The 27471-nt window shown below is 39.5% G+C and overlaps 3 protein-coding genes across 3 annotated transcripts; 1 reads left to right on the top strand and 2 right to left on the bottom strand.

Annotated features, from left to right (window-relative positions):
* Window positions 1-2407: 2407 nt before the first annotated feature.
* On the top strand, window positions 2408-3208 carry LOC115689939 (uncharacterized). Its single transcript, XM_030616139.2, has 2 exons — window positions 2408-2634; window positions 2764-3208. Exons 1-2 carry the CDS (start codon window positions 2432-2434, stop codon window positions 3179-3181), a joined length of 621 nt encoding a protein of 206 aa, XP_030471999.1. The 5' UTR covers window positions 2408-2431; the 3' UTR covers window positions 3182-3208.
* A 315-nt stretch (window positions 3209-3523) lies between these two features.
* On the bottom strand, window positions 3524-21109 carry LOC115689938 (alpha-glucan water dikinase, chloroplastic). The gene is made up of 34 exons (XM_056314703.1): window positions 20888-21109; window positions 20173-20456; window positions 18796-18837; window positions 18549-18658; window positions 18364-18442; window positions 18166-18257; window positions 17889-18039; window positions 17490-17714; window positions 17009-17353; window positions 16811-16921; window positions 16569-16667; window positions 16315-16464; window positions 16116-16204; window positions 15175-15309; window positions 14780-14942; window positions 14517-14606; window positions 14250-14435; window positions 13599-13661; window positions 13457-13519; window positions 13309-13368; window positions 13070-13222; window positions 12869-12952; window positions 10239-10415; window positions 10049-10155; window positions 9650-9863; window positions 9463-9566; window positions 9162-9300; window positions 8950-9075; window positions 7228-7338; window positions 6543-6641; window positions 5069-5242; window positions 4895-4987; window positions 4679-4794; window positions 3524-4038 (listed from the first exon to the last, which is right to left on the bottom strand). The coding sequence occupies exons 2-34, from the start codon at window positions 20431-20433 to the stop codon at window positions 3834-3836; spliced, it is 4416 nt and encodes a 1471-aa protein (XP_056170678.1). The 5' UTR covers window positions 20434-20456; window positions 20888-21109; the 3' UTR covers window positions 3524-3833.
* A 4568-nt stretch (window positions 21110-25677) lies between these two features.
* LOC115689976 (probable pectinesterase/pectinesterase inhibitor 13) lies at window positions 25678-26704 on the bottom strand. Its single transcript, XM_030616191.2, has 2 exons — window positions 26474-26704; window positions 25678-26268 (listed from the first exon to the last, which is right to left on the bottom strand). Exons 1-2 carry the CDS (start codon window positions 26614-26616, stop codon window positions 25908-25910), a joined length of 504 nt encoding a protein of 167 aa, XP_030472051.1. The 5' UTR covers window positions 26617-26704; the 3' UTR covers window positions 25678-25907.
* Between the last annotated feature and the right edge of the window lie 767 nt (window positions 26705-27471).

Here is a 27471-nt window from a genome sequence, read left to right as displayed (position 1 = left end):
TTGGAGAGTTCTTGATAGATTAATCACCGTAGACTTGCTTTCACGACTTCTATTTTAGTACCGCCCATTTGAAGTTACCTTAATCAGAAATAAGTGTTGTATTTCGCTTAAAAGTATTGATCAAATGTATAGACCAATTGGGATAGGATTCAGGCGGGTCTTCATGCTCATCTTCCTAAGGTGACCCGAGTTTGGTACCGCAGTCACATTGAGAATCTCGCACAATTTTGGTTAGGGTTTGGGATGTACACAACGCTAGTCGAACCCAAATCTAGATTGCTTCCATCCTAATTTATGCCTTTTGATGGACTTTCCAAGATCACTTAGCAAAGATAACGATATGTCATTTTCACAAAAAAAAGAAAAAGAAAATGTTTGAGGCCCATTGAGAACTTCTCTAAGGCCACCCATCAAAATGGGCCAACTCAGTTTGTTGGCCTATGTTTGATTGTGTTTTACTCTAGGGTTTGGAAACAATTTTGGTAAATCCAACCTCGATGTTTTCAAACTTGTAAGCGGTGTTTACCATTTAACTCTATATATGTATTTTTATTTACCTTGCAGATTACATAATTACTCTTTTTATTTGTTTCGTAAACTTTTTGTAAGTTAGGGTTACTGAAATTTTGAATTACATAGGAATTAAAGTCTTCATAGTTTTTTTTTGGTAAGGAAAGTCTTCATAGTTCATACCGTATAGTTTTAAATTTTTTAAAACTTGACGGTATTCTGTATTTTGACTAATTTCGATTGATTTCTACTGCACTAGAAATCAATCGAAATCAATCGAAATATAGAATACAGTCGAAATCAATAACTTATAAGAAGTTTTAAAAATTTATCGAAATTAAGGTCGAAGCAGCTTCCAGTAGCTTCCCCGGGCTTGGTACTTGCCCGGGGAAGCTACTTCGACCTTGTATGATAGTATTGCTCGCTGGACGGCTAGATCTTAGAAAAGAATTGGGCTCAGACAAGCTTCGGATCGAGTTTGGAAACCACCAAAATAGGGCGCTTTGACATTAAACATCAATGGAGCTTACATGGAAGAGACTAACGAAGGAGCCATAGCATGTGTGTGTCGCGATAGCTCCGGTCTTCTCGTGGATGGCTTTGCGCGAACTGTCATGATGTCGTCTGTAGCTCAAACTGAGGCCCCGGCTCTACTGGAAACCCTAACATCCTTCATATCACGCTCAAGTACTTTTTTGGAACTGAACTCAGGTCAGTTTGATCCAATAAATTGCTTATCCGGCAAAGAAGAAGCTTCTTGGGAGGTGAGTTTGCTTAACAAGGAAGCCCATGCCCATAGCTTTTATTTTGATTTTAAAGCGGCCTAAGCAAATAAGGTGGCAGGGTTGCCAAAGCCTTAAGAAAAGCCTTCATTCTAAGTGAACATTATATCCTCCTCAAATCCTTTGGGCTCTAATTTGTTCGGCATCTACGTCTATGTACGCTGATCCTTTATCTTAATAAATGAGAAATGTATTGCAGAAGAGAAAAAAAAAACCACAAAACTTAGTGGGAGATTATTTTGGAGAATATGTATATTATCTTTCCATTGGAATACCATGGGCACTTCCTCCGTACCAGATTCCACCAGTTTTGCAACATCAAAAGTGAGCACTTCGACCCTTTATTCATTAAAAAAAAATAATATAACACCCACAATTTGTGTTCTTCACTGAATCTTTGACTTGTGATATTGATTGTCTTTGTCTGGCAGGAAAATGGTGATGCGTGACAGCTTGAATTAGTGGATATTAGTTTACGATTCTCACGCACTTAGACAATGTTTGGGCACCACAGCCTTTTTGCTTATGTGATTGAGGGTGTGGAAGCAATGTTTACATGGTCAAATATCGAAGGGATGTCACGCGTATTCAGAGTAATTTACATAATCGAGTTCTTTCACACGTCAATTTGAATAATAACGATTTCATAAAATATCTTTGACCTGTCGAAAATCGGCATTGGTACACTCTTTATTGTTGTTTAGATACGAGGATTATTGCAATGCCATTATCATGTTGAATCGGGTGAGGTTTTCCAATTCATAAAAGGATCATGTGTCCCTCTATCCCTGAGTGGCGGACCTCGTTTATGTTTACATGTAGTTAAATTCGCATATGAGTGATGTCTATAATTTGTAATCCTTCAATCGGGGATGGAGAAAAATATAAGCCCTTAGAAAGAAAAGCATGCTCCGAAGAATATATTCTCGAAACTAATCAAAAGTGTCATCACTGAGCATAGCATGACCTACCACCAAAAGGCAAATACAAGTGCGCTATCTCTCGTATCTAGTATTTAAATAAAACGTGGTACAAAAGAGATGCGGCATTGATTTTTGTGCTCTCTTCTGCTGTTGAAGATTTCGCTTATAAAAGGGATCAAGCATGAGGCACTTTTCGCAACTCGCACTGAAAAAACAATGAAGAGATCGTCAAACATATTGACATTGTTCTTGTGTTTACTAGTAATACTCCCTTCTGATCATGCAATCGAATCGCCTCAATACGCAGTGGCGTTGCTGGCCACTGATTTCGAGATCAGGCTCTACAGGAATTCCATCTGGATGTCTGCTGCTCTCCAAGGAACCTCCTTCGAGAAGTCCACGACAGAAGGATTTCACAGGTTTTGAAGTTCGATTCTTTCATCGATCATGTAGGATGTGAGATTGCTTGCTGTAGTTGATGACCATGCAGTCATAATCCTTTCTAATGTTCGTAGAAGTGTCTGTCTATTCCCTGTTTATTGAATCAGGCTGTACCAATTCATTCGTGGTGCGAACCTCAACTCTTCCGAAATCGATATGACCTCTCCTATCGTGACAAGCGTCGCGCAATCTTCTCAAGGGTCCTTCAGATCATACTGGGTCAGCTTCTATTTACCAGCCAAGTTTCGAGGAGCCCCTCCACAGCCGAATCCCGAGCTGAACTTGAGACTCGACGAGTGGAAAGCACGTTGCGTGGCCGTGAGGAAGTTCTCCGGATTCGCTAGGGACGATAACATCGACGAAGAGATGGAGGCTCTCGTGGCCAGCTTGGGCAATTACACGACTGGCAGAATTGTTAAGGACGACAAGAACTCGTTCGCGGTCGCGCAGTATAATGCTTCGCATCATCTCTCGGGACGCTTAAATGAAGTCTGGCTTAAGGTCGGGTTTCCCGGTTGCAGATAAATGTCAACCTTAAGCATGTTCGTACGTACCATAATGTCCGTGCGCATCTATGAATGCTTGTTTTGTGATTGTAAACGATGGAATCTCGCAAGAACTTAATCGACGCATTTGATTTGTGCATCAGTATGCAAGATTCGAACCATCATGAACGGTTATTAAGCGTTCACAGATCATCTTTAGCGCGTCTTCATGTAAAGAAGCGGATATAAACTAATTATTGACATGATCACATGGAATTTCCATGATAAGTGATCATCATATTTGAGCTCTTGTTCATCCCCTGAATCGACATATGCGTTCTACGAAATTATACGATAAAACAAAAACTTACCTAAATACGAGTAAATGAAGGATGCCGGCAACCAGGTTGCCAAGCTTATTTCCTGATCCCTCGATCAAAGTATTACATAATTGAACAATTGGAGGACCGAACTATACGTGGCTATAATCGACCGTCCTAATGAAATCATATGGACGGCATATACTTTTTGCGGACCGTATGATGATACTTTCTATCCCTTCCCGTTATATATCCAATTTGTTCCGTATTGAATTTTCTCTATATCTCTCTCTGGTTTGCTATGTCCGTCTCTTTTATATAATAAGCCAGACACGGGAAAGAATAATTCACAGGAAGATAAAACCAGTGAGATCACATCTGAGGCCTTGTCTGGACAACATAGATTTTCCCATCCTTTACGACGCCTTCGATGTCTTGGGGAGTGCCATATAACTCCTCGATTGCACTTCCGGCACGGGCAATGCTGGAGAGCACCGAGTGCTGAAAGTTGCCATCGACGAGCAGCGGGTCGGATGTGTAGTCGAGCACGACCTGTTCTTCTTCATCCATGGGAACGCTGCAACAGGCAACTTGATGTATGAGAATCATATGAAACAAAATGGAAGATAATTTGTCTCGGATTTTGAGGTTTGGATACACACACACACACAGAGATTACAGAATTTCTCGTTTGTGCAGAATTAAAACGAAGGATGAACCACGCTTGAGCAAATAAACATGACTAAACTCCATATCCCAGTATCTATTCACGAGCTTTTGCCAGGCCATGTTCTGATTTTGCTGTGGAAAATTCACAGCTGACCAGCATACCAACACTTTTTGCGGATTACTTTTTGCGCAATCAAGAACTATATTTTAAAGTGCTTCCTAAGTTAGGATTTCTTTATGGGAGCTCTTTAGATGTCTGAATGGCAAAACTTGATCAAGCGCGGAATACTTTTTGCACAATCAAGAACTAATTGGCTAGTGCAACTGACAACGACGATAGACCTGTCTGGTGGGAGGGAAAAAATTAACATGATTAATGAAGCTACTAGCCTACTAGTGAAGGATGCTTAATTTGTACACAATATAATTCATGAGGCTAACTGAGGATGAGAATCATTTGGCACTCAGAGATTTAATGCCCTTCTGTATGGCGAAAAGAAAGGAGAAATGCTGAGTTGGTATAGAAGAGTCGTGTAGAATGCTTTTACCTATCATAAAGGCCTGCACCAGCGTAACCTTCTAGATCCTCGCCGTTTGAGTCAGATCGGAAGATTATGGATTTTCTGATGAAAAGTCCAATTGGTTTGCTTGGGTAACCCAGTACCTGAAAATAGAAATTCAGACACGAAAACCTTCTTAGAAAATTGCATTATCTCATCAGGCATATCCTATATAATGGCCTTAGTTGGAAAGAAAGTTGTTACCTGAGGAGATGTCAAATCATTTTTCTTGCAGACAAAGCTCAAGGCACGACCTGGATAAGCTCCAACTAGAGTTTCACCGAGTCCCTTGACAAGCTTTACGGGCAAGACCAGAAAAAAATTCTTTCAACTTCAACAATTATGAGATAACATATACTATACTGAATGCTAAAGTACCTCCGCATATATCTCTTCTGAGTCTCCTGAGGACGGATTAGTTGTGTGGATAACAAATGCGTAATCAGCATTTATTATCTCTTGTACCAAAACAGCCATGCTAAGGTAATCATGATCTAATTTTACTTTTCTAGTGCTGAAGTAAGCTCTTTCATTCCACTTCGAAGCCCAGACCTGAAAATTTGTGGAAGATGAGGATTTGGAATAATTATCATAACCTGGAATAATTAACCTAGACATACAAGCAACAGGATTTGGAAATGGTCACCTAGACAAATAAAGGGTAACCGACTATTCTCTATCTGTACCTCTAGCTACAGTTGCACTATGATGACAAATGCCATATGAGTACAAGTGATGTGATTCATTTAGAATAATTCTACAAGTTTTTTGTACAGAATTCCCAGAAATTCTTTCGTCACAATGATCTGGATTTCTTATTCAGAAATTGTCTGAAAAAGTTCCAAAAAAGTCAAATTATAGTCAACTTCCCCTCAAATCGTGAGACAATATACAAGAACATTGCCTAAAAAGTATGACATCACAGTGAACTGTAAGTTAGTTGAGAGATCTAAAACTTAGAAAGAACTTTTGAGAGTTTCCATCATTTTAGTTTATGAATTACAACATCTGACGTGTCATGTAACATAGTACTAAAAAACCAAGTGAAAACCTTTTTTTCCCCCAAAAACACTTTCAAAGAAGTAAGCTTTTACATGGGGAGGATGAAAGAAGAAACAGAAATGTAAACATTCTTGTATTCATTTTCTTCTTTAGGGTGGGGGCAGGGGAGTTTAGGAAGGACCTAATGTACCAAAATAGATGAAGTTTAACATGTGGAAAAGAAGATTTATATTCAGCTGACAAAACTCAATATAAAATGCAATGCTTTTAAACCCATAATGGTGCAAGAACTGACAATGTCGGCAATGGTTCAACAGGTCTAACAGGATTAAGTGGCTGAACAATCCGTTTTAAGTTAAAGAGGCGTTTCAGAGTAAAATTCTGATACAGAGAAAATTACACTCATTTGACAAACGACCATTCACAACCCAGATGGTAAAACACACCTTTTTAGATATAGTGTAATAATTTCAAATCTCCATCAGTAAGGATGAGCATTTCGTTTCAGAAAGGGTCAGATGCTAATAAAATTTGTTTGCTACTAAAGGACCAAAAGTGAGGCTTGGCTCTAATTGCTATGCGTAAGACGGAAATAGGATGGGATTGAATCCTTCCACCACCAAAGGGCTTTTGTCTTTTACAAAGTCACCAGATCCTGTTCACCTGTTCGACCAGTTGAACCTGGTCAGCCCTGGGTGTTTTAGTGGTTCCAGGTCCAAAAAGTATAGGGTGCTGATTCCAGGTTCAATCAGACTGGAAGAATCAGTCGAACCGGCCGGTCCAGCTTTAAACAATGTTGAAATATAGATCAGTCTTGAATATTATTGCTGCTGCATTGGTAAAGTCTGACCTTCTTTATAGCCGTCCATGCTTGTTCCCATCGCAGCTTACCTTCATCACCGGGCCATGGCATTCCTGAACTTTTCATTGTTGATTTCAGTTCCTGAACCTGCAAGTGAAAAATTGTGTGGGATTAGTGCAGTGCACAGATGTTGAATTATGGGTTATGCACCAGCATCAACTCTTTAATTTGGTATCAGCATGAGGTAATAGGTAAAAGCTTGCTGAGAGCATCAGGGTGACTGATTCATCTCTGGCTACTAATTAACAAGAACATCGGGAAGGGAATAGAAACATGGAACCCTCATGAACAGAAGATATTTTTCTGCCATCAAACCAAGTCAAATGCTTCTTCTGATGTACCTGCCTTGATCATCAACCTGGACTCCATAAGAGTAAGTGTGGGTGCAGAGTTGTGTAGGTGTGTGTATGTGCGTAATTCCCCATTCCCACTTTCTTTCTTACCCTTCTTACCCTCCAAGGGTGATCCACTGTAGAAATCGCATATATGCTCACAGAAAGTCTTTACTTAAGGGCATTACATTTTCCTACTGTGACGTTTTGATGGATGTAATAGTCAATGTAGCAGCTACAATTACTTGCTGTTCATCCTGACAATAATCTACAATTTGGCATTACAAACAATACCATAACTTCACTGCCAAAAAATAGGTCGCAGTAGAAAAAGAACCAACCAATTGCTCCGGTGCTCGCAGCTCTAGAACTGTTTCTCGTATCTTTCGAAGAACACTGAAATCTCCCTCTTCCAACTTCCTTTTCAGGTTTTGCAGCTTTTTCGCAACCACCTGTACGATAAAGATGAAATTGGGAATATCTGTCAGTTTAATTGAACACCTTTATTATTGAACAAGTCACTTTATCTGCAGAGTTTGAACAATCACTTATAGGATTGATTCCTGCAAGTTTATAAATTGAGGATAAAAGGCTTAACTATTAAAAGTTGGCGCAATGTGTCCATTCTAAACATTTAATTCTAACTGAACAATAGGGCCCATATTTTTTAACGCACCCCATCTCACAAAGGCTGGTATGAGGACAAAATCCTGAAGTGTGAATTGACAAATGTGGTGAAAGAATGGTTGAAGAATACAACGTTTAACAAAGGAAAACTCATTCATGGGTTCAAGAACTCAAGTCCACCAACTCTAATAATAAGTAAAAGTTGATGCCCAATGTTTCGGTCGAAAAGCCTTAAAACCTTTATATTAGAGAACAACATAATATTTTATATCTTAAGAATTATGCATGGTCAACCAACTGTATGTCATGTAAAAAGAGTGTTGCAACCTGTCAAAAGCACTAATACTTCTAAGAACAGAAATGACCACAAAAGTACAGTGACGATAACTAAGTGTAGTTGGATATACAGATTTACCAATATTTGGTTGGATGTAACTCTATTAAATTTTTCCATTCTTCCGTAAAATAGATAATAGCAGCAGTAAAGACAACAAATTCGGTATGCCATTTCATTCACAATCACATTTTTAGCCCACTTTCTGTTCAGATCTTCATTTGTTTTGGCCGTATAGTACAGATCACTGTTAAGGCTGCCCAACAAAGTAAACATAGGCATCACTTAAACAGCCATTATTAAAAAGTGAAGCAGTTGATAGTCATAGCAAATTATTTTTTCCTTTATATCCAAAATAGCAAAGATATAAGAAAACACATGATCCCGAATGAAGACAAACTAAATGCGTGTTTCACATGTGCAAAAGAATGCAACTCATACACAACAAAAATTAGCACATTCAGGTTTATCGTCTTTTGACACAATTGGTAAATGGATTCTGTTCAGGTTCAACCCGTATAATCCTAACTTAGATTGTGTCTATCAGATTGGATTGGACCTGTATTGATCCCCTTGACCTATTTAATGGAATTACTATTTCTTTATGAGGCTTTACTATTTGTTGACAAGACCACAAATGACCTAGCATTTTGTTGCAACTTGTTAGTAAAGAAGTAGAACTACTAAATTTGAAGGTTTTCAAATCATTTGAAAAGTTGATTAGCAGATTGAGCATATTGTTTCCACAAATAAAGGCTAACGAAAAATAAAATTTTATTTCAAATAATAGCTTGCAGAGAACAATTGACCCACCAAATAAAAATAGAGCATTTTCCAGTTTTGAGATTAGATGACGCTATTTTCTTTTCTGATCTAATTATACCTTTAACCATCTCTAATCTCTATGAAATAAATTCGGTATGAAATTGCTGCTCATATACCCTTCACCTAAAATATATCCAGGGAGCTTGATTGGGACCACTAAGAGTGTGAAGCACTCAAGACTATGAAGCCAGACAAAAGATAGAACGAAGATACAAACAAATCAAGAGAAAAAAAATAAATTGTTCTTGCAGCTTCTCAGCTTCAGAAATGAAAATACCTGATTAGCACTTTCTGAGAGAACCCTTTCAAACACTCCAAATGGTATGGCAACTGAGGTAGGAACTCCAATCCAGGATGGTACTTTCCCTTTCATATGGGATATATTACGCGACTTGGCTCCAACCTAAAGTTTTCAGCCACATAGAAGTAAAGACAAATTTCATAGGCACAATTTTAATGCTAATTTGAAGCTGATTTTGCAAGCCTCACCATTTCTCCCGTGAACTCATCGGATGTTATGGCATATCGACCACCAAACTTTTTCTTGACCAAAGTCAAAGATGGAAAAGAACCGTCCTCCTTGGATTTGGTTGCACTTGCATCCAGTATCTCACTCTCCTTTAGCTCACTGAAATAATGAAAACTTTTGTTAGCTGTTAAGAAAGAAACAGAGGTAAAAGATTTTGTGCTGAACTAGATTCCATGGAACTTATGCATATGCATTGCACCATACAGATCTAGAAAATACAAAAAAAAAAAAATGCCTAATGAGCGAGACAGATGAAATTACTTGTACAGGATGCCTGCAGATGTCGGTTTCAGGCATAATAGCTTCCCTTCATTCACTTCAAGATCAGCAAGAATCTCCGGATCAAAGCATGTGGCAAAGCAGACCTGTTATTGCTTAAATGTTCAGCGAATGTTCAACCAAAAATCAGATACACGGACATTCTTCATTTGTAAATGTAAATCATTACTTTGCTATTTCTTGCACGCACGGAAACATGAGATAGAACATCTGGCATGTCAGGTGTCAGAACAGCAACTGCACCATCTGGAATTTCCTCCTCTCCTTTTACACTTTTTGCCACCAAAATTGTCGGTTCGTCATAAGATTTATTCTGAACTGCTAACAACTCATTCACAACTGAGACATATCCCACAACTTCAAACGAGCTGATTACCTGCCAACTGAATAATGATGATCAAGTTAGAATGTCCATCGCACCATGTAGTTGGTGAGATCGAGATTCAAGTCCTCAATCCTATTTGTTGTGATCAGACAGCTATTTATAGCAAACAATTATATACCACATTCTATTATCGACCATTTGAAAACCTGCTACAAAAGAGTAACGATAGGAGATTAGTAGAACCTTCCAAGATTAGCAGTTTTCCGGAGAATTGGATCGAGTCGATTAAGAAGTGAGGATAATGATGCAGCTGACCCAGCTCGAATAATTTCTTCAGTGAATATATCGATCTGCACGAAACATTTATAGACATGGTTGAGCAAACTTATAGAAATGGAGAACATCAGAACAGATGTTAATAGATGTTACATACAGCCCATTGGTCGACTCCAAGCAATGATCCCAGGTACTCCGCCGATGGTTGCAAAACTTGCTGGTACCACTCTGCCGTGTTTGTAAGTGCAATACGGGTTCTGTCTAGAACAGATTTCGCATATAATGCCCAGCTATTACTTCCATTCTTGAGCATGCTCATTGCATGATTCCATCCCTTGACAAGGAGAGATGTGATTAAAGACATTACATTTGCCAATACAACAATAGATGCTTACAAGGACTAAATTGATCTTAGAAGACATTTCTTTTGCACATACGTGAAGACTATTAAAGTTGTCATACATTGCCTGTCTACGGGGTTTATATAGGCCTTATATACACGTAGTTTCGCCTTAGCTTAAACTTTTGATTAGACATTTTATTATGGTGTCAAAGCCAAATTCCACCCCATTTTACATCGAGTGTGTGGCTCCAGTTCGTCAATTTCATGTGGCTTTCTTTATACAGCTTGCACGTGCGCTAAAAGTATCCCACATTGCTTGCCTAAAGCATTTATATAAGCTTTATATGCATGTGGTCTCTCTCCAGCTAATAGCTTAAGCCTTTGGGTTGGGCATTTTGACATCGTATCATAGCTAGGTTTTGCATCCTTCATTCCCCAGGTTTATTTCGTGTATGTGTGGCTCATTGTATGCAAATCCCACGTGTTGTTCTTAGTCTAGTTCACACATGAGATGAGGTGTTAAAGTTGTCCCACATATCTTGTCAAAGGGGTTTATATGAGTGTTTTAGTAAATGTAGTCTCCCTCCACCAAGTGGCTTATATTTTTTGATTGGACTGCTTTATGAAGCATGGTGTGCTAAATATCATAAGAAGATTTCTGATGAGATAGTTGGAAAAAGGTTCAATTACAGTTGCTAATGACAGAAATACCCATCCTCAACAAAGAATAGGTAACAAAAACATTTACTAAGGATGTTTGGACTAAAATTCTTAAAATTTATAAACAAAGTTCAATCGAGTCCTAGAAAACCTCAAGTTTTTCATTAGTCGCTCAATTTATTTGAGTATAAACTTTGCGTAAATCCTTTATGGGAACCTTGACAGAGTTGCTGACATAGTAATCTTCTTCAAACTCCAAATGGGTCACCCAGCCCGTTTTGCAGAAAATTGGGTCTTTAAAAGTTTATTGATTTTTAGTGAATTTCACTCAATTAAGGCTCAAGGTTTTGTGTAATTCTTTTTTATTTGAGTATAAGCAAGATCGTGATTTGTAAGATTTTTTATCATTAGTTATAACCAATTTGTGCAATAATTGCGAAAATTTAATTGCACTAAATGTTAGGGGTGTGCAAAAGAATCGGGAACAGCCCGGACCGCCCGGAACCGAACCGAACCGGAACCGGTGGTTCCTAAGGGAACTGGTCCGATTCCCGGTTCCATTTTTTGGGAATTGGTGGGTACCGGTCCGGTTCCTGGTTCCAGGTGTGGAACCGTCCGCCTGCCCGCTCGGACCGGACCAGTAATATAATAATAAATATAATATATTTATTTATTTTTTATTTTTTTTAAAAAAAAGAAAAATCCTAAATCCCTAAACTAAACTTAAATCGCTCGATGCTCACAGCCTCACATTGAGCCGAAAAACACCTTTCACTTTCGCCTCACGCTCACTCTCTCTCTCTCTCTCTCTCTCTTCTTGGTCAATGCTCACATCACCGTCTCCGACTCTCCATCTCCATCTCCGTCTCCGTCTCCATCTTTCCGTCTCTTTCCTTGGCTAGTGGGACCGGTTCCATGGACCCACCCGGGAACCGGCCATGGAACCAATGGGCGGTTCCCGGTTCCAATTTATCGGAACCGGTCCTTAGTGGGCGGTTCCCGGTTCTTAGGTGGGAGCCGCCCACCCGGACCATGCTCACCCCTACTAAATGTAAACTGAAACGGAAAAAGAAGTGACAAAATAAAGCTTAAGAGATCATCTTGATTTTTGTTGGAATTTGATGAAACAGTTAAAGCAGGGACTTGGTTAGCTTTTTTAATCAAGTAGAGGTCTTTATATAATAATCCAGAAAACATAATGAACTAAAAACTTTCATCACCAAATTAAATCCCACACATTTTTGTAAACTCCAGTTAAAATATTTTTCTCCAATAGCCTGCCGTACTGCCCTGGGGCAAGTGTAACCTCCTCAACGATTAAGTACCATATATCAGACGTGAAGCTGGTTGAAGTAACGAGTCCCCCAACATGTAAAATGCGAACAAATGAAGTAGACTCAAGTTCTTCAAACGTGTTCAAATATTACTTCTTTCTAGTTCATTAGTCAAAACTTAATTTTTGGATGCATTCTGTTGCAAAGATGTAGCAGGAATTTATTCCTGCCTTATCACCATGAAAGATAGGAAAGTTGGTTTCCGTGAAAGCTGAAAGCTCACATAGAAGCTACAAGATTCTTGTTCCACATACCAGATACAGTACCCATCATATTAAGTGTCATGACAAAGAAGTTAATTAAATGCAACTTTCACTGCTCTTGTGGCAACCATTGCATTAGATTGAGAGCTTTCCACACACATGCTTTAATTGAAAGAACCCTAGATTTTACTAACTACACTTAATGAAGCCTCTAGGCAGCATAAATTAAACATAAGTAGAAAATTACCTTCAGGCAGTAAATAAGATCCTCATTGTCATCTGATGAGAGTGCAAGATTTTCCACAACCATAGTGATGAAGTAAATAAGTTTCTGCATGATGTACAAGCTATAAACATCCGATGATGGAGGGAAAAACTGATTATCACACAAGAATTACTATTTAAGGATATCAAGCAATAAATGCAGCCACTTTAAATTAAGATGTACCTCAGGTCTGGCCTTATTTAGCTCCTCGTATCCCCTTTCAACTGCAGTCCTTACAGTAGAGTCAAGGGCAATGTCCAAAAACAGAAGGTCCTTCAAACGAGCATTGGGTTTCAAAAGCAATGGACGAAGCTCTTGTCGAGCCTCAAGAAGACCCTACATTGAAATGAATTTAGAAAAGATAAACAGTAAAGAAGGGCTATGAACGACAGCGAGAAATAACAATTTTAAAAATCTCAGACCTCAAGCAACGATTCTACATTCTTATCTTCAACATGTTCAAGAACAAACTGTAGCAATTCCTGTTACATAAAGAAAAAGTTGAGAAATTCTTCTATCTTGCTCGTATGCCAATCCTAAGCACAGAAGATGTCGAAAAGAAAGTATTACAGGAAAGCCAGATGGTAAGCCAGGGATTGGATTTATATGCACCCCAACCATGAAACCTTGACCCTGAAGAAAGCATGAACCACGAGTCATATTTAAGACACAAAATCCTTGTCCAAAAGATCCAGAAATTCATGCTCATTACCTCCGACTTATAGCCCATGCAATTTGCTATGGCAGACTCAAGATCTGCACCTGAATGAACAGCCTGAAATAGACCATCAGCAAAAATTATCAAACCTGTGCTGTTTAGGGCTTAGACATGCAATAATGCAACATGAAGACAGCAGCATACATAATCCACATCTGTACAATAATGATGAAAATGCTGCTCAAATATAAAAGTTCCTCAAATATTTCTCAATTGAATGAAAGTCTTCAATCTCGCTTTCCACCCCAAGGGCAGGTGAACTCTGAAGCTGGTTCTTTCCTCTCAGCACGTAAATGGAAGTCAGGGAATATTGTGCTGAGAATAATTAGTAGGGAAATGGCAATAAAGGGCGCATCACATTTTGTGTAAACTACTCTCGTGTCAAGAAAATTCGCTTTCATATAGAAATAAAGTAGTAAAAAACTGATTAAGCAGTCTTATAATGCTATACAGTAAAAGTCAAAGAAAAGCCTCCTTTTTTCTAGATGGAAGTGATCTGAAGGCATTTGCTGCATAATATGAAAGAGCACGTGGTAGCGTAAAAATGAAGTATTCAATGAGAAATAGATTGTGTATGATGTACACAACCACAAAGAAACCCACACACATGACAAAGCCTAAGCAAAGAATGATAATGACTCCAACCTTCAAGGTTCTCATGTAGTGTCCCAGATCTCGCAGTAGACCACCCTTATGATCTCTTCCAAAATTTGGTTCAGAATGAATTCCACGATCATAACTGAGAAGGCGTTCTTTAGTGATTCCATTCTCAGTCAATGTTTTCCAGTAGACACCAATATCAAAGTCACTCTCGATATAGTCAATCAGTGCCTGTAGAACAGAATATATAAGATCTTCTAGAATCTAAATATATAAGCAGGGAAGTCCATTTAAAAGAGGCATGCCTTGTACCTGACAAATAACAACATCATCCGGACTAGTGTTATTATGCAACTTCTGATGCCATTCTTCCATCATTCCTCCCTTGCAGTTATTGTTCCTCTGCCATTGTCCAAACAAGTCAGAAAACTCCAGCATTTTTTTTTATTAAAATGAGAAAAATGAGGAAAAAAACTATAGAAGAATCTTGCCCTTGCATGTCCATAAAGCCTCTATGATAATTTCACACGGACAGAAAAATCCAAATTCGCACAAAGAAGATAAATAATTTATACCTGTATAACCAGAATTTCATCTCTAATTCGCTGTCCCACGTCCCCTTCACCTCCACGACCAACAGTAGACATAATCATGCGTAGAAGTTCCCGATATTGTGGACGGGTCATATAAGTATTCTGGAGCTCATCTGTTAGCCTATCCTGAGCTCTACTGATTTCTCTGCACCATAATGAGAAGATGACCTCAGTTACAAACTATGGACCGATTACCACTGGACAATTAAGGTGACAAATTCAATCCATGACACGGTACCGAACAGACACAGAAGCAGCTTAAATAGCCAGTTTGTGATTCATGGGAATATGATGGTATTTGACATTCGGAAGTCATGTAACGTGCACAAAAATCCATTTATCTGACTTCAAAGCTTGTTTTCTTATATTAGCTATACCGTGGTTTCACATTGTAGTTCTTGTTCCAGATCAGCTGTCTTGTAGCCATAAACCTCATCCACACCAAAATTCCTGCAAGACCTAATTCACCAGCATTTTGGGCTTGATCTATCAGATCAGCTGCAATATTGAATCTGGAAAAGAAGATGATTCATTTAGTCAAAAGTTACAAAAGAAAAAGTCAAACCATTCAAAGTACTCAAACTACATAAACTAATGGCAAATTATTGACAAACACATAATAAATTACACTCATGGAAAGAACAATATAGATATTTCTTCCATCCAGGAAGCATGCACTGAAAAGCATGCAATAAATAGCATACCTTCCTATTCCAAATGTCATCATTTATCTCCATTAATTTTTTACTTTCAATTTAAGAGACTTCCACATGGAATGAACAGAAGGACATGTCCAACCACTCAAAAAAAAAAACAATGGAACCTAATATAGCTTCCCCATACCCAGCTTCCTGTTTTGTTCAACGCTAGCAGGTAAGAAAAATATAAACTACATTTTTCTATATTTAGCTGCAGAATTGCTGATTTTCTCTGAAAAGTTCGACGACAGTAGACAGGAGTCAGTAGCATAAAGCTTTTGCATTTAGTAATTTCCACTTTATGTTCATCAAGTTATGCTACTGGTACTAGAAAAACACCAAAGAATTTCCCAAGAAGAACATGATGAGAGAACCAGTTCTCCGAAATGAGGAAGACAGCAAATTCACAGGATGTTGGAAAATCGTTTCTTGTCCTTCATTTTGAGCCCAGTGAAAACTAAATTTTCCTTGGGTATCCTAGTTCAATAAAGAAAAGAATCGTACACATACAAGTTGAGCTTGTTCAAAGTTACCGGTTTATTAGATAATGGCGTAATTATCGCTGAATGAAGGGACATTTTGTCTTGGTTGAATAAATGAGAGCATCAGATATCACTGACCGATGCATAAAAGATTTCTGTGCTTCACTTTCCATTGTTGCTATTTTGTCCAACAAGCCCTTCGCGGTACCCTTTCCATCACCAATATCCTTAAAACAAAAAAGATAATGTCATCAATCATTAAGACCGAATAAAGAAGGCCAATAATTGAGGAAGACGACACACAATTTTAGAAAATATTTTTGCTAAAAGATCATACAGAAATAGCTTTCTGGACTTGCTTAGATTCAGCAACAAATTGAATGTAGAAGTCAGAGCCTTTATCTTTTATCCAATTCCCTCCAGCATGAAGAACAAACGGCATTCCTATGTAGCTTTCATCTTCAAGCTCAATTTCCACACATTGGACCTGAAGAGTTATAAAAGAGATTTATTACTGGAGTACTAAGAATGATGAAAAACATGAAGAAATCTAAGGCACATATGAAGATCCAAAATAACTGCATCACATGCCTGGGAAGGAGCGTTTTCAAGAGAGATGTTCGAAAATGGTGTTTTAGTCGCTCCATGTTGAGAAACCGATCCTGGAGGAAGGATGCTTGGAGGGGGTGCCTGAAAAATGTCCAAACAGTGAAACCAATCTAACATAAGAAAAGCTAGAAAAGATGTGCAAAGGTCAATATAAGATTTTTTTAAACATCCGGCTAGCCTATGACCCACTTGACAACCACAAAAATTCCTTTTAGGAGACTCACCAACCACTCTCCGGCATTAGTTTTAGATAAAGCCCAATGAAGAGTAACAGGCTCATTAAGATCTGTGGCAAAATGAACTTTCATCTTTTCAGCAAGCTTTGATACCAGCACCTACACAAGACAGTTACTTAGCATATTTCAAGAAACTATGTGGGTGGTCTGAAATAGAAATAAAACCATTACTGTGCAACTACACACCAGAAGTTCCTTGTCACCAATCTTGTATGACTTTTTGCCAAGAGGACGACCAAGATCGCGTTCCTCTATTGCTTTTGCAAAAAGTTCAACTGCGGTCAAGGTTTTTGGCTCATGTTCAATCGGGATATTTCCTTCTTCAGGTTTAGCTCTACTTTTATTAATTAGTTGCATGACATCCCTCGTTTTGCGCTGAATTTTTTCAACATGGAAATACTTTTTCTTTTCTAGTTGCTTTGAGACCTTAGATTCTATCTCCCCTTTGCATATCTTCTTCCTTATGTCTTCAACTGTATGGCCCTTCTCGAGTTCAGCTTGCAGCTCTTTTCTTGCTTCCTCGAATTCCCTCTGTGGTTGAGAGGAAAGAAAGACAAATTACCAAGGATAAACTCGGCTATGAAGATATAAATTATGACTGGAAATTTCAATTAGATGTGCATGCACAGAACAGGAAATGCATATAAAATAAGAATTTCAACCCTACCAATTGTTGGTCTGCTGAATAACTAGGTTTTCCCGCTTTCTCCCACCGTATGTAAGCTTGTACCTGCACCAGTTCATCAGGTATCTTACTTTTCTGTTCTGGAGGAGATTGCTTCTCGGTTTTGTTTCCTTCACTTTTCTTTGTAATTTTTGCTCGGAGGTCCTCAATGGAAGTACCCCGTGCTATTTCCTCCAATAGCTCAAAGCGTGCAGCTTCGTATTCCTCCTATGAGAGAATCATGGCATTAGTGTCGTCCATAATGTTAAAAAACTCTAATAGTTTCTCAGAGCTCCAGAAGAGAGATTAAGAAAAGGAAATACAAATTCATGAAATTGCAACCAAGAAGGAAAAGAAACAAGCAGAACACGTAAACAATTGAATCATCAAAATGAAGAGAACCTTATCTTGCTCAGGAGTGTACATTTGTTTCCCCTTTCTCTCCCACCTCAGATATGCTTGGATTTGTACGAGGTCCTCCGGAATGGACACATTTGGTATCTCCTCTGTCAGAGGCAACTTTATGTGAAAGTTATCACCATTATTTTTGTACCTGATGAATAACAATTAATGGAAGGAAAGACGTACATTCACTTCAAAGGGAGAAATCTGAAAATCATGTTCTATACAAAAAAAGAAAAGGAAAAATAAACAAAAAGAAAGGGCCAAGAGGCCTCACCATTTATTTGGGGCTTCATCAAGAATAAGAAACTCCACAGCTTTGATTGTGGGATCATCAATCTCTATTTTGAGGAATGAATTCACACCCAACTAAAGGTAAAAATTAAAAATCACAATTGAGAAGCTTATTTGTGCAGTTAGGATAAATGAAAAATTTATATACATGAGAAGGTGCATTCTGGGTAGAAGAACCTACTTTGACAAAAGGAGTTCTGAGGGCCCTGTTCTTGTATACTTTGGTCCCATCTGGATATCGTGATGGAAGTATCCACTTTCTTCAATAGGGAAATAGAGCAGAGAATATTTCAGAACTATGATGGGTACAATATGTAGTTTTATAGCTGGCGGATGAAAGCGAAAAACTCAAAAACATTAACTCACTCCTTTTTATCACGTATTGCACCCCAGTGTAGTATCAGCGTATCACTACTACAAGTGACCCGGATCTCTACTTGAGTCATAGAACCAGGAACAGGGGCACTAACTTCGACCTGAGATTAATTTGCCATAGTGTGAGTATTTCCTCATTAATTTAAACTCTACAAAAGCTGACAATCGACCTATTTGGACATATACATCTAAAACTTATGGACCAACATATAGGCAGAAAGAAACAAATTAGTGATACCTTCAACTCAATATCTCCATCCAGGTTGAATTTCCCAGCAAGCTGCTAAAGTCGGAGCTTTTGTTAGTATATTATCATGTGAGAACCCGATTCAAGAACTCTCTAGTCATTTTGGAATGCAAATATCCATCCGTCACACCGACACAGTTGCCAACCCATCCAAGTGTTGGTTAATCAGCCAATGTGTGAGCAAAACGAGTACAACATGTATCTTATTATTTGATCTGAAGCAGTAATTTCCCGCATCCATAGAGATTTCTCTACCAAATCGAAGGTGGAATAAGTTCCAGTAAACAAAATGCAAGCAGTAGAAAAACGGATGTCGAGCATCAGTATACTACTGCTTGTTTGCAAGTGCCAATTAATGTCGACCAATATAAACAATTACCAATCTCAAGAGAAGCGATGAGAAAACACTATTTGTAATCAACTGAAAAAAATGTATGTAAGATACGGTGAATTTGAAACTAGAAATAGGCAAAAAGAGACACACACACACACATATATATATGTAGCCAGAAATAGATTGCCAAATGCATAATGATTAATTAAGGATATTAAATTTGGTAACAGACTGATAGAAGACACTAGCTTGCAAATTATGCTGCTTAGCACTTATTTAAAGAAACGAACATCCTTAAATCTTGATGAAATGGTAAAGAGGAATCAAATCTCAAGAAAATCTGTCGGAAGTAAAATTATAGTGTGGCGGGTACGATCATAAAGCCCTTCATATTCACGCTCGAATCCATCTTTCCTTTTGGTAATAATGAACATAAAAATTAAGGTTTCTCCAAATTACTTTGGTGTAAAAAAATTAAGAATCAAATAGTAGCGCTTGTCTGTCCTTCTTTCCTCCCTGTGAGATTCAACCGTAAAAAATCGCCGAATCAGCACACAGAGCCATTGAGATGGTCCACAATGTCCTTTAACTCTCACCCTCAATATGATATGCTTTCCTAGAGAATGCATAAAAACCTTACGCCTCTTTCTTTTTTCAACTTCACCAGACAACAGCATCATTCCAGATTATCTCTGTTGATGAACACTTTTTAATTACCAAGCCAAATTTTAAAACAAATACGAATCCTTCCTAGAGATTTGATGTGCATAAGTACAAAAACCTCAAACATACTATAATAGAGACACAAAGATCATATTGTTCAGGAGCTCAACTTTAATACGTCCACAGAAAAAAGCCAATAAACGACTTTTTCGGTATGGCTCAAGCCATGTGTCTCTGAAAGTCAAATCCTTTAGTCGGATTGATAAGAGTTTTTCGAATCGAGTAAGCTCAACTTGTCACATGCGCATTACAGCCCCATATTTTTCTTACAATACAAGCTCAGATACAGTCACGCGTGCAATAAGCCTTACCTCTGGAGCTGGATCAGTGGCCAATACGGCCCTAGTGACAAATGAATAACCCCGACCTTTCCCCATGGTCAATTCTGTCTTCCTCTGGTTAAGGCTGCTTCCCGAAAACTTTGTAGACAATTTCGGTCTCCTGGTCTTAGTTGCCGATTGATTGGCGGATGCGGTTTGAAAGAAAGTGTTCGCGGGGATGGCCGAACTGTTCAGGTTGCTTTGATTCTCCGAAACAGCGGGGCAAAGCAAACTATGGCGAAGCAAACTCATGTTCCTCGATGCAATCCTTAGCCCTGAAGCAAAAATCAAGGATCAGGGAACAGTAAAAAAATGAACAAAGCGAAGAGAACTTACGCGACAAGGCACCGAGAAAGGGGACATTCCTATCGAAACTCTGCATCAAACTTTCCAAAAAACGGAGAAACAAACGACAACCGATTCTTTCCTCAATCAACAGTCGACAAGATCCTATGCTAACTTCAGGTTCCCTAAACTCGATTTCGGACGCGAAACGCGAATCCTCGCCAATGTTCGCCGCGACACGCGACGAACAGCGGCCGAACTGAGCCAACGCCATTCGGCAGAACAAACTCGAAATCCTCGCAAACACCGCGAACAAAATCCGCAAGTTCGGCCGCCGGCGAGACTCGACGCTGTAGCGGAGAAATCACAATCCACCAAGCAAAAACCGGAAAACCGAACGCGACAACGAAGCGGAGCAAACCTCCGGCGACGGCAACGGCACGCGAGACGCGCGGCGGGGATCAAACCAATCGGCGTCGGCGGCGGCGGCTGCCGGAACTACCTGCGATCGATTCGGGAATGCAGAACGGCGGCGGCAGTACTCCGCCGGCGAGCAGCCAATCGCCTCCGCGGCGAGCTCGATGGAACGAACGAACGAACGAGCGGTTGAGCGAGCGTTCGAGCTCGAAGAAGACGGAACTCTCGCCGGTGGTGTCTCCCTCTCTCTGTCTGTGCGAGTCCCACTTGGAATCTGAAGTGGAACTTGAGCACTTGCGAAATGCGAACGGCGATGTTTTTTATTATTATTATTATTATCAGTTCCTTCCTCTTCAATTGGGAGGAGGAGGAGGAGATGGCGACCACGTGGCGGGCCTCCGCACGCGCCACGTGTGGCTCGGGCGGCGGAGCCTCCCCGTCACGTGACGGAGCGTTGTGGGCACGGGCGGGGGGGGGGGGGGGGGGGGGTTGGGACGGTGCGAGAGATCCGTGGTGTCGGCGGAGGGACGACGACGACGACTTCTTCGGGCAGATATTTGAGGGGCGTAGTACCGAAAATGCCCTCGGGTCTGGAGGATATTATCGGGCGAGACCGGCCGCGCCTTCCCCACCTTCACTCCTTTTTTTTTTTTTCGATATTTTCTTCTTCGGCAGATATTTTCGCGTCCTTTTTTTTTGATTGATTCTTTTTTTTTTTGACTGGGGGGGAGGAATCTCGGTTTATGGCCATATGAAGTTTGAGGCAAGAGATGAAGAAGATATTCAGTGAAGCGGACATCACAAAATCAACCTTATTGCTCCTTTCTAACTTTTTCACTTTCTTCTTTCAGATCTCGCAAGTTATTCTAATTTGACTCTATTCAACACGAAATGCGCAAAAGCTATTCGAAACATATAGATATTCGAATGCGTAATTTATTCGAGATTTTTTCCGCGATTTTTATAATTTTTTTTCCCTTGTCGGTGTTTCAGACGGATTATTGTTGGAAATGCCCTTCGCTTGTCACGCTGTAAATTGCGTTGTGTAGTTCAATTTTTAATTATAAAACATATAGATGTTGGCATATGAATCTGAACATAGATCATCATCATAATTTCTATAAGAAATTGAAACGGTAATTTGAACTTTGACGAGAAACTCAGTTAGGTTTCTTTCAGCTTTAAAAAAGTGAAAACAAACTGTGCGGATATGTACAAGAAAAGGTGTGAATAGTGATTGGTTTTTTGTCGAGTGTGGATGTGGAGTGCAAGATGATAGTAGGTATAGTTCGGGTCATATATATATAAATGCTGGACAAATTGATAAGTTTTTTTATGGGAAATAATTTTCTAGATCCGAATTCATTACACCGAGTTAATTCTAGCCTTTGATCGCATGAGCTTCAACTCGCGTGAGATGGACATGATCAATCATGGCGATGGACCGGGTCTGGCGGACCAGATCTAGTTAAGAAATTTTTTAGTCTAAAGGGTTGTTTAGGAATGTTATGACAAACATTTGGCATTTTGAGTTTAAAATTTTAGTTCGAAGTAATTAATCGATGAAAACTTTTTCATTATAGACAACAATTTATATCTAAATAAAATTTTCATTTACTTTTGTTAGTAATATAAATAATTTTTTTTAAAAAATATTTTTCGAATCATTTACTTTTTTTTCGAAGCCATCACTTTCTTTTAACTTCTTATCACCTCGTAACTTGAGCCAGAATGATCCTCTCATAGCTCTGATGGATCCAAGAAGGAATGGGTCCTTCATGTTATCCTCTCCCACTTCACGAGGAACCCTCTTTTTTTTTAATATTTTCTTTGCATAAATTTGAAGAAAAGGATAAATTACTCCATTTCCACTAATTCTCGAAGGAGGTCGGCCTCCAAAGTCTCTTCTGTCGGTTCATTTTCACTCTTTTTTTATGTAATAAACAACGATATCCATGTGAAGAAAAGACAGACGGAACCGAAAGTGTAAAGACAACGAAAGGTGTCGAATATAATCTTAAGAACTTTCGCCCGGATTCACGAGCTAGAATACAAAGTTTATAATATGGACAGAAAATTCCGGAAATAAAAAAACAGAAGGTGGGAAAATGATTTTTGGAAAAGGCGCCCGCCCGCCCACCCACGTGGCAATACACGTGCTCGTTTTTGGGAGCGGGCACTTATCTTTCCTGGCAAAGCCAACCTCATCGCCTTTTGGGCCCCACTTCTCCGCAGGTTAAACAAATAATTACTGAATTTTAGTATAATGTGCAATATAATTTTTCAGTTTTTAATTTGTTCAACATAATCTTTTAACTATAGCCAAATGTGCAATTTCAATGCGGCCCTTGGACTTTTGACGCATATATTATATAAAAATATTCAATATCGCTCCTGAACTTAAATTAATTGAAGGAAAATATCAAACATTTTCATATAGTTCAGGGCCTACGTTGAGCATGTACTAAAAATTCAGTGATCACATTGAACAAATTAAAAGTTAATGGACCATATTGCACATTAAGCCAAAATTCGATGACCATCTATGTCGTTATTCCTAATTTGCATATCAAATAATTTCCCCCATGAAAAATTGGTGTTAATTCTAAATCAAATAAATCTCATATAAAAAATCAGGTCAACCGAATTGCTCCACCCCAGAAAAAAAAATCGAGCAAAAATTATAATCCGACATTTGAGATCCTTGCAATTTCATTTTTCTTTCTTTTTGCAATTTAATCTTAATTTTATTTTTCTTTCTTTTTGCTAATTTAGACATTTGAAAAGAAAGATTATCGACTTCTCACTCTCTCTCTCTTTGGAGCTCGCGGCACCCAAGGGCACTCGAGCTCGCAACTATGGCCTCTAGATTCACGCGTGCCGGCAACAAGCCGCGGGTCGACATTGGGGAGGCGGTCTTGGGAGACGTGAGTGCTTTAGGATTATAGTTTTGGCACCTTTGTGGTGTCACATAAAATTTACGAGAAAATCATAGCACGGCGCATGTACTCTGATGTCCATGTCATCAATCCGTCACTCGATTAGGCATAAGAAAAGTTGTAACGAAAGGATTAAACATAGAATATTTAGAATATTTAAAATGGTAGAAGAACGTTTTTGGAACAAAAAAAAAATAGATGGTCCGTCCCCGATTTTTCAGCAAAAGTACTAGGACCACACATTTAGTCTATTTTGTCTCTAGCTCTAAGTACATAAAAAAGACATGTAAGTCGTGCATAATCTTTTCATTCCTTTCTCTCATAAACAACCAACCAATAAGATAATCAATAGAATATTGCATTTTTCCAACAAAAGTTGTATAACTTTTTGTTAACACAAGCCATCTCCATTTTACAATTAAGATGGACAACTATAATTTCGGGGAAAAGAAAACGAACAACTTCCTTATAAAAATAGATATTTGTTGGAAGTAATTTCCATGTCGAAAGGAACAAAGTCTGAAGTATCTGAAATACCGATGTCATCATAATTCTCCAAGATTGCTTGTATAGTTTCTCTTGGTAGGCAGCTAGGGAGAAAATATTTGGTACTCTTGAGTGCCACACGAGGTTTACGCAAATTCACTTAGCGATTGGCATGCGTGCAGATCCAAGCAAACTCGATTTCATTATTTTATTTAAGATATAAATGTCAAGTGGGGTCCACTCTGCACAAAGTTTCTTGAAATCGGACATGCACCTGGATCCTGCATAGTACACGACTGGGCCCGATTTCCGACTTCTTCAAAAATCTTACTAAGGTGATGAGTTGGCACAAATAATATCGATGGGCGCCAATGATCGAGTGTAAATATTATCCCAGAAGAAATCTTACTAAGGTGATGAGTCACAAGAGGAACTATTCTAGCATTAGAAAAAAAGCTCTTAAAACTGGCGATGATATCTATCAGAAGAGTACCGAACGTGTTTTTAGAGGGGATACTAAGATAGAGTTCTAGACCCCATAAATGGACTAGATTTGGCCTTCCTGCCCAACTTTTTATGGACCCTGGCTTGATTATGAGCTGGTCAAGAAAGTCTGCAACTGCATCAGCTCGAAATAGTTGTCGGGATCTTTCGAACGTTCGGTGTATCCTTCCACAATGTCCTTGACCGCGGTGGTGACGCGATGCGACGATGGGGTGTTGGAACTAGTCTAGTAATGGTGGTTTTTGTTTAGAATCAGCATACAGAGTTACCAAAGGTGAGAGAGGCGATGCTTGTGCTGATTAAAGATTGGAAACCAACCATAGAACCCATCCTTAAAGATTCATTCAATAGCGAAAGACACCCGGGACCAAATCGGGATCCCCCCACTGATCTCTTGAGTTCCTTTGCTGCAACACTAGAAATATGGAGAAACATCAAAAGCACTCACATGATGTTACCTCCTGAAGGTCCTCCAGGAGTATACTGCGTTTTGGTTTTTGATTTCCTGACTGTCCCTATTACACAGTTTCTGGAAAACCCATTTGGTAAACAGTACACGAAACGGTAAAGTAGCCCGGAAAATCATTGTCAACCAAAGAACTTCTCTGTAATGACCAAAACAAAGAAAGAATTTCTCTGCGTATCCTATCTCAAAAGCTTGTGCAACTGTAGCTAGGATATTGGGTTCATCCTTTATGCCATTCAGGTGACCCTTTTCCAAATCCTGTTGCTTTGTTATGTCTAGGTTGATCATTGCCGGCGATGATGATGAATCATCTGCTTCTATCTAATCCTCCTCTTCCACATATCTCCAGGCCCAGGCATTCAAAGTAGAAAGAAAGAGCTTACTCCAGCACCAGAAAAGTGAAGTTAAATCAATACTCTTGATCATTACTTTTATTGGAATCGAATATCAAACATGCACGAGTTTTTAAAACTAGGGAGTGCATGAAACTCCATCAGAAACTCTTCTCAATTCACATCGCAAAACATGGCTTCCCTCTCCCTCACTTAATCCCCACAACACAATTCTAAAACACTAAGTAAATTCGCAATGACAATCCTTCATTCCTCTTCATGTTATGATCATATAATTTAGTGGACCTCAGCGGCCAAGGCCAAGGAGTTGCTGGCCATCTGCTCCAGGAGGGTGATGATCTTCTCGAAGGGTAATTTGGCATTGGACTCGGCGAACGTGTCCTTGCAAGTCTCTAGGTCAGAGATGACGGCGGAGAGGTTGCTCTGAAGGCTGGGCTTGTCATGGGACTTGAGGTTCTGGAGGCTGGTCATGAGGTTCGACAAGGCGTCTTCGTACATCTCGTTGCACACGTCCATTAGCGACTTGTCTGCCTTGACGTTGGAGGCCGATGTCTTGGCATCCCTCGTCTGGAGGATGAGGTTGTTGATTGCACTCTGCGTTGCCTTCTCCGCATTCACCTTGCTCTTCACCATCGTCCTGCGGTTCATACAAGATTGAAATAAGATGTTATTCCTCTTGCTTTCATCATGGTTGTATACTTCATGTCAATTTGTGACTACGGTAAAAAGATCTAGGGGTGATTGATTCTATCTACTCTTTAACTTGGCCTCTTTGCAATCATGACTCGATGCATCTCGCTCATCAGAACCACGTCAATCTCCTACATTGCCTGGCTTTTTACCTGCAAAGGGCTGGGTAGTCGGTTTGTTGGCAGAGATCGACTGTGCTCAAGACTCGGCCTGCATCGGCGTGGTGGGCGAGCAAGAGGGTGGCGGTCGCAGCAGCGATCAGGACCATGAGAGCGGAGGTGCGGGCGGAAACCATGTTTGATTGAATTTCTTGATGACCCCTTTTCTTCTTCCTTCAGGGCCTGGAACAGGGAAGCCTTTCATGTGGGGATGTTGGGTTTTATACAGGAGCGGAAAGCCCGCGAAGGCGGTTGGGGAAATTGGCTGTTTTTAGTTTGTTTTGTTGTTGGCCATTTCAACCCCTTTTCGTAACAGTGGCTTTCATTGAGTACCTTGGAATTTCTAAGGTTGGCCATTGTTTTAGGGAAGGATCTCAATGTACCAGAGAGGGAGGAGTACTTATCAATCGCATCGTTTCGTTACACCACAACCTACTAACAATACAAAGCTCAAGTTCTTGTTCGTTCTTTCTAGCGACGAAAATAATTACAAAACCCTATTAAATTGATTTATTGGTTACTAAACGGATTCATATGCGTAGGTTGTGCTGTCCTTTCCGTGCAAGTATGGTAACATCGTAACGGTGACGAGAGTACGGTCACGTGTAATTGATAAAGAGGACCGGGTAGTTGCTCTAATCTCAAGTATAGTGACACGAGAAGACAGTGGCATAGGTATGAATGCAAAAATTAGTACAAATCATAAGTATAGGTGGCTAATTGAATCAAAGAGCCCCTTCCTAACTCATACAGGTTGCCAATAGGTTGCCATAGCGAAGAGGGATAATAACATAACTTAGCACTCAAGCAAGCACCGGCAACACGAGACACTTCACGATCCTTTTGTTTTTGGCTTTTCCTCTTGAATGACATCCACAGCCTCTGCGTCTGCGTGGAGTTCGAGTATCGCGACTTTAACCTCAATGGGAGAGATCCCATTGAGGATGAAGATCTTGACACGTTTCACAAGAAGTTCGTGCAGTCGAGGATCA

Source organism: Syzygium oleosum, unplaced genomic scaffold (assembly GCF_021117445.2).
Source record: "Syzygium oleosum isolate NSW1041296 unplaced genomic scaffold, Sole_v2.1 Sole_v2.01, whole genome shotgun sequence".
Taxonomy (NCBI): Eukaryota; Viridiplantae; Streptophyta; class Magnoliopsida; order Myrtales; family Myrtaceae; genus Syzygium; species Syzygium oleosum.
The sequence above is the reverse complement of the archived record's forward strand: the minus strand, read 5'-3'. Positions and strand labels throughout refer to the sequence as shown.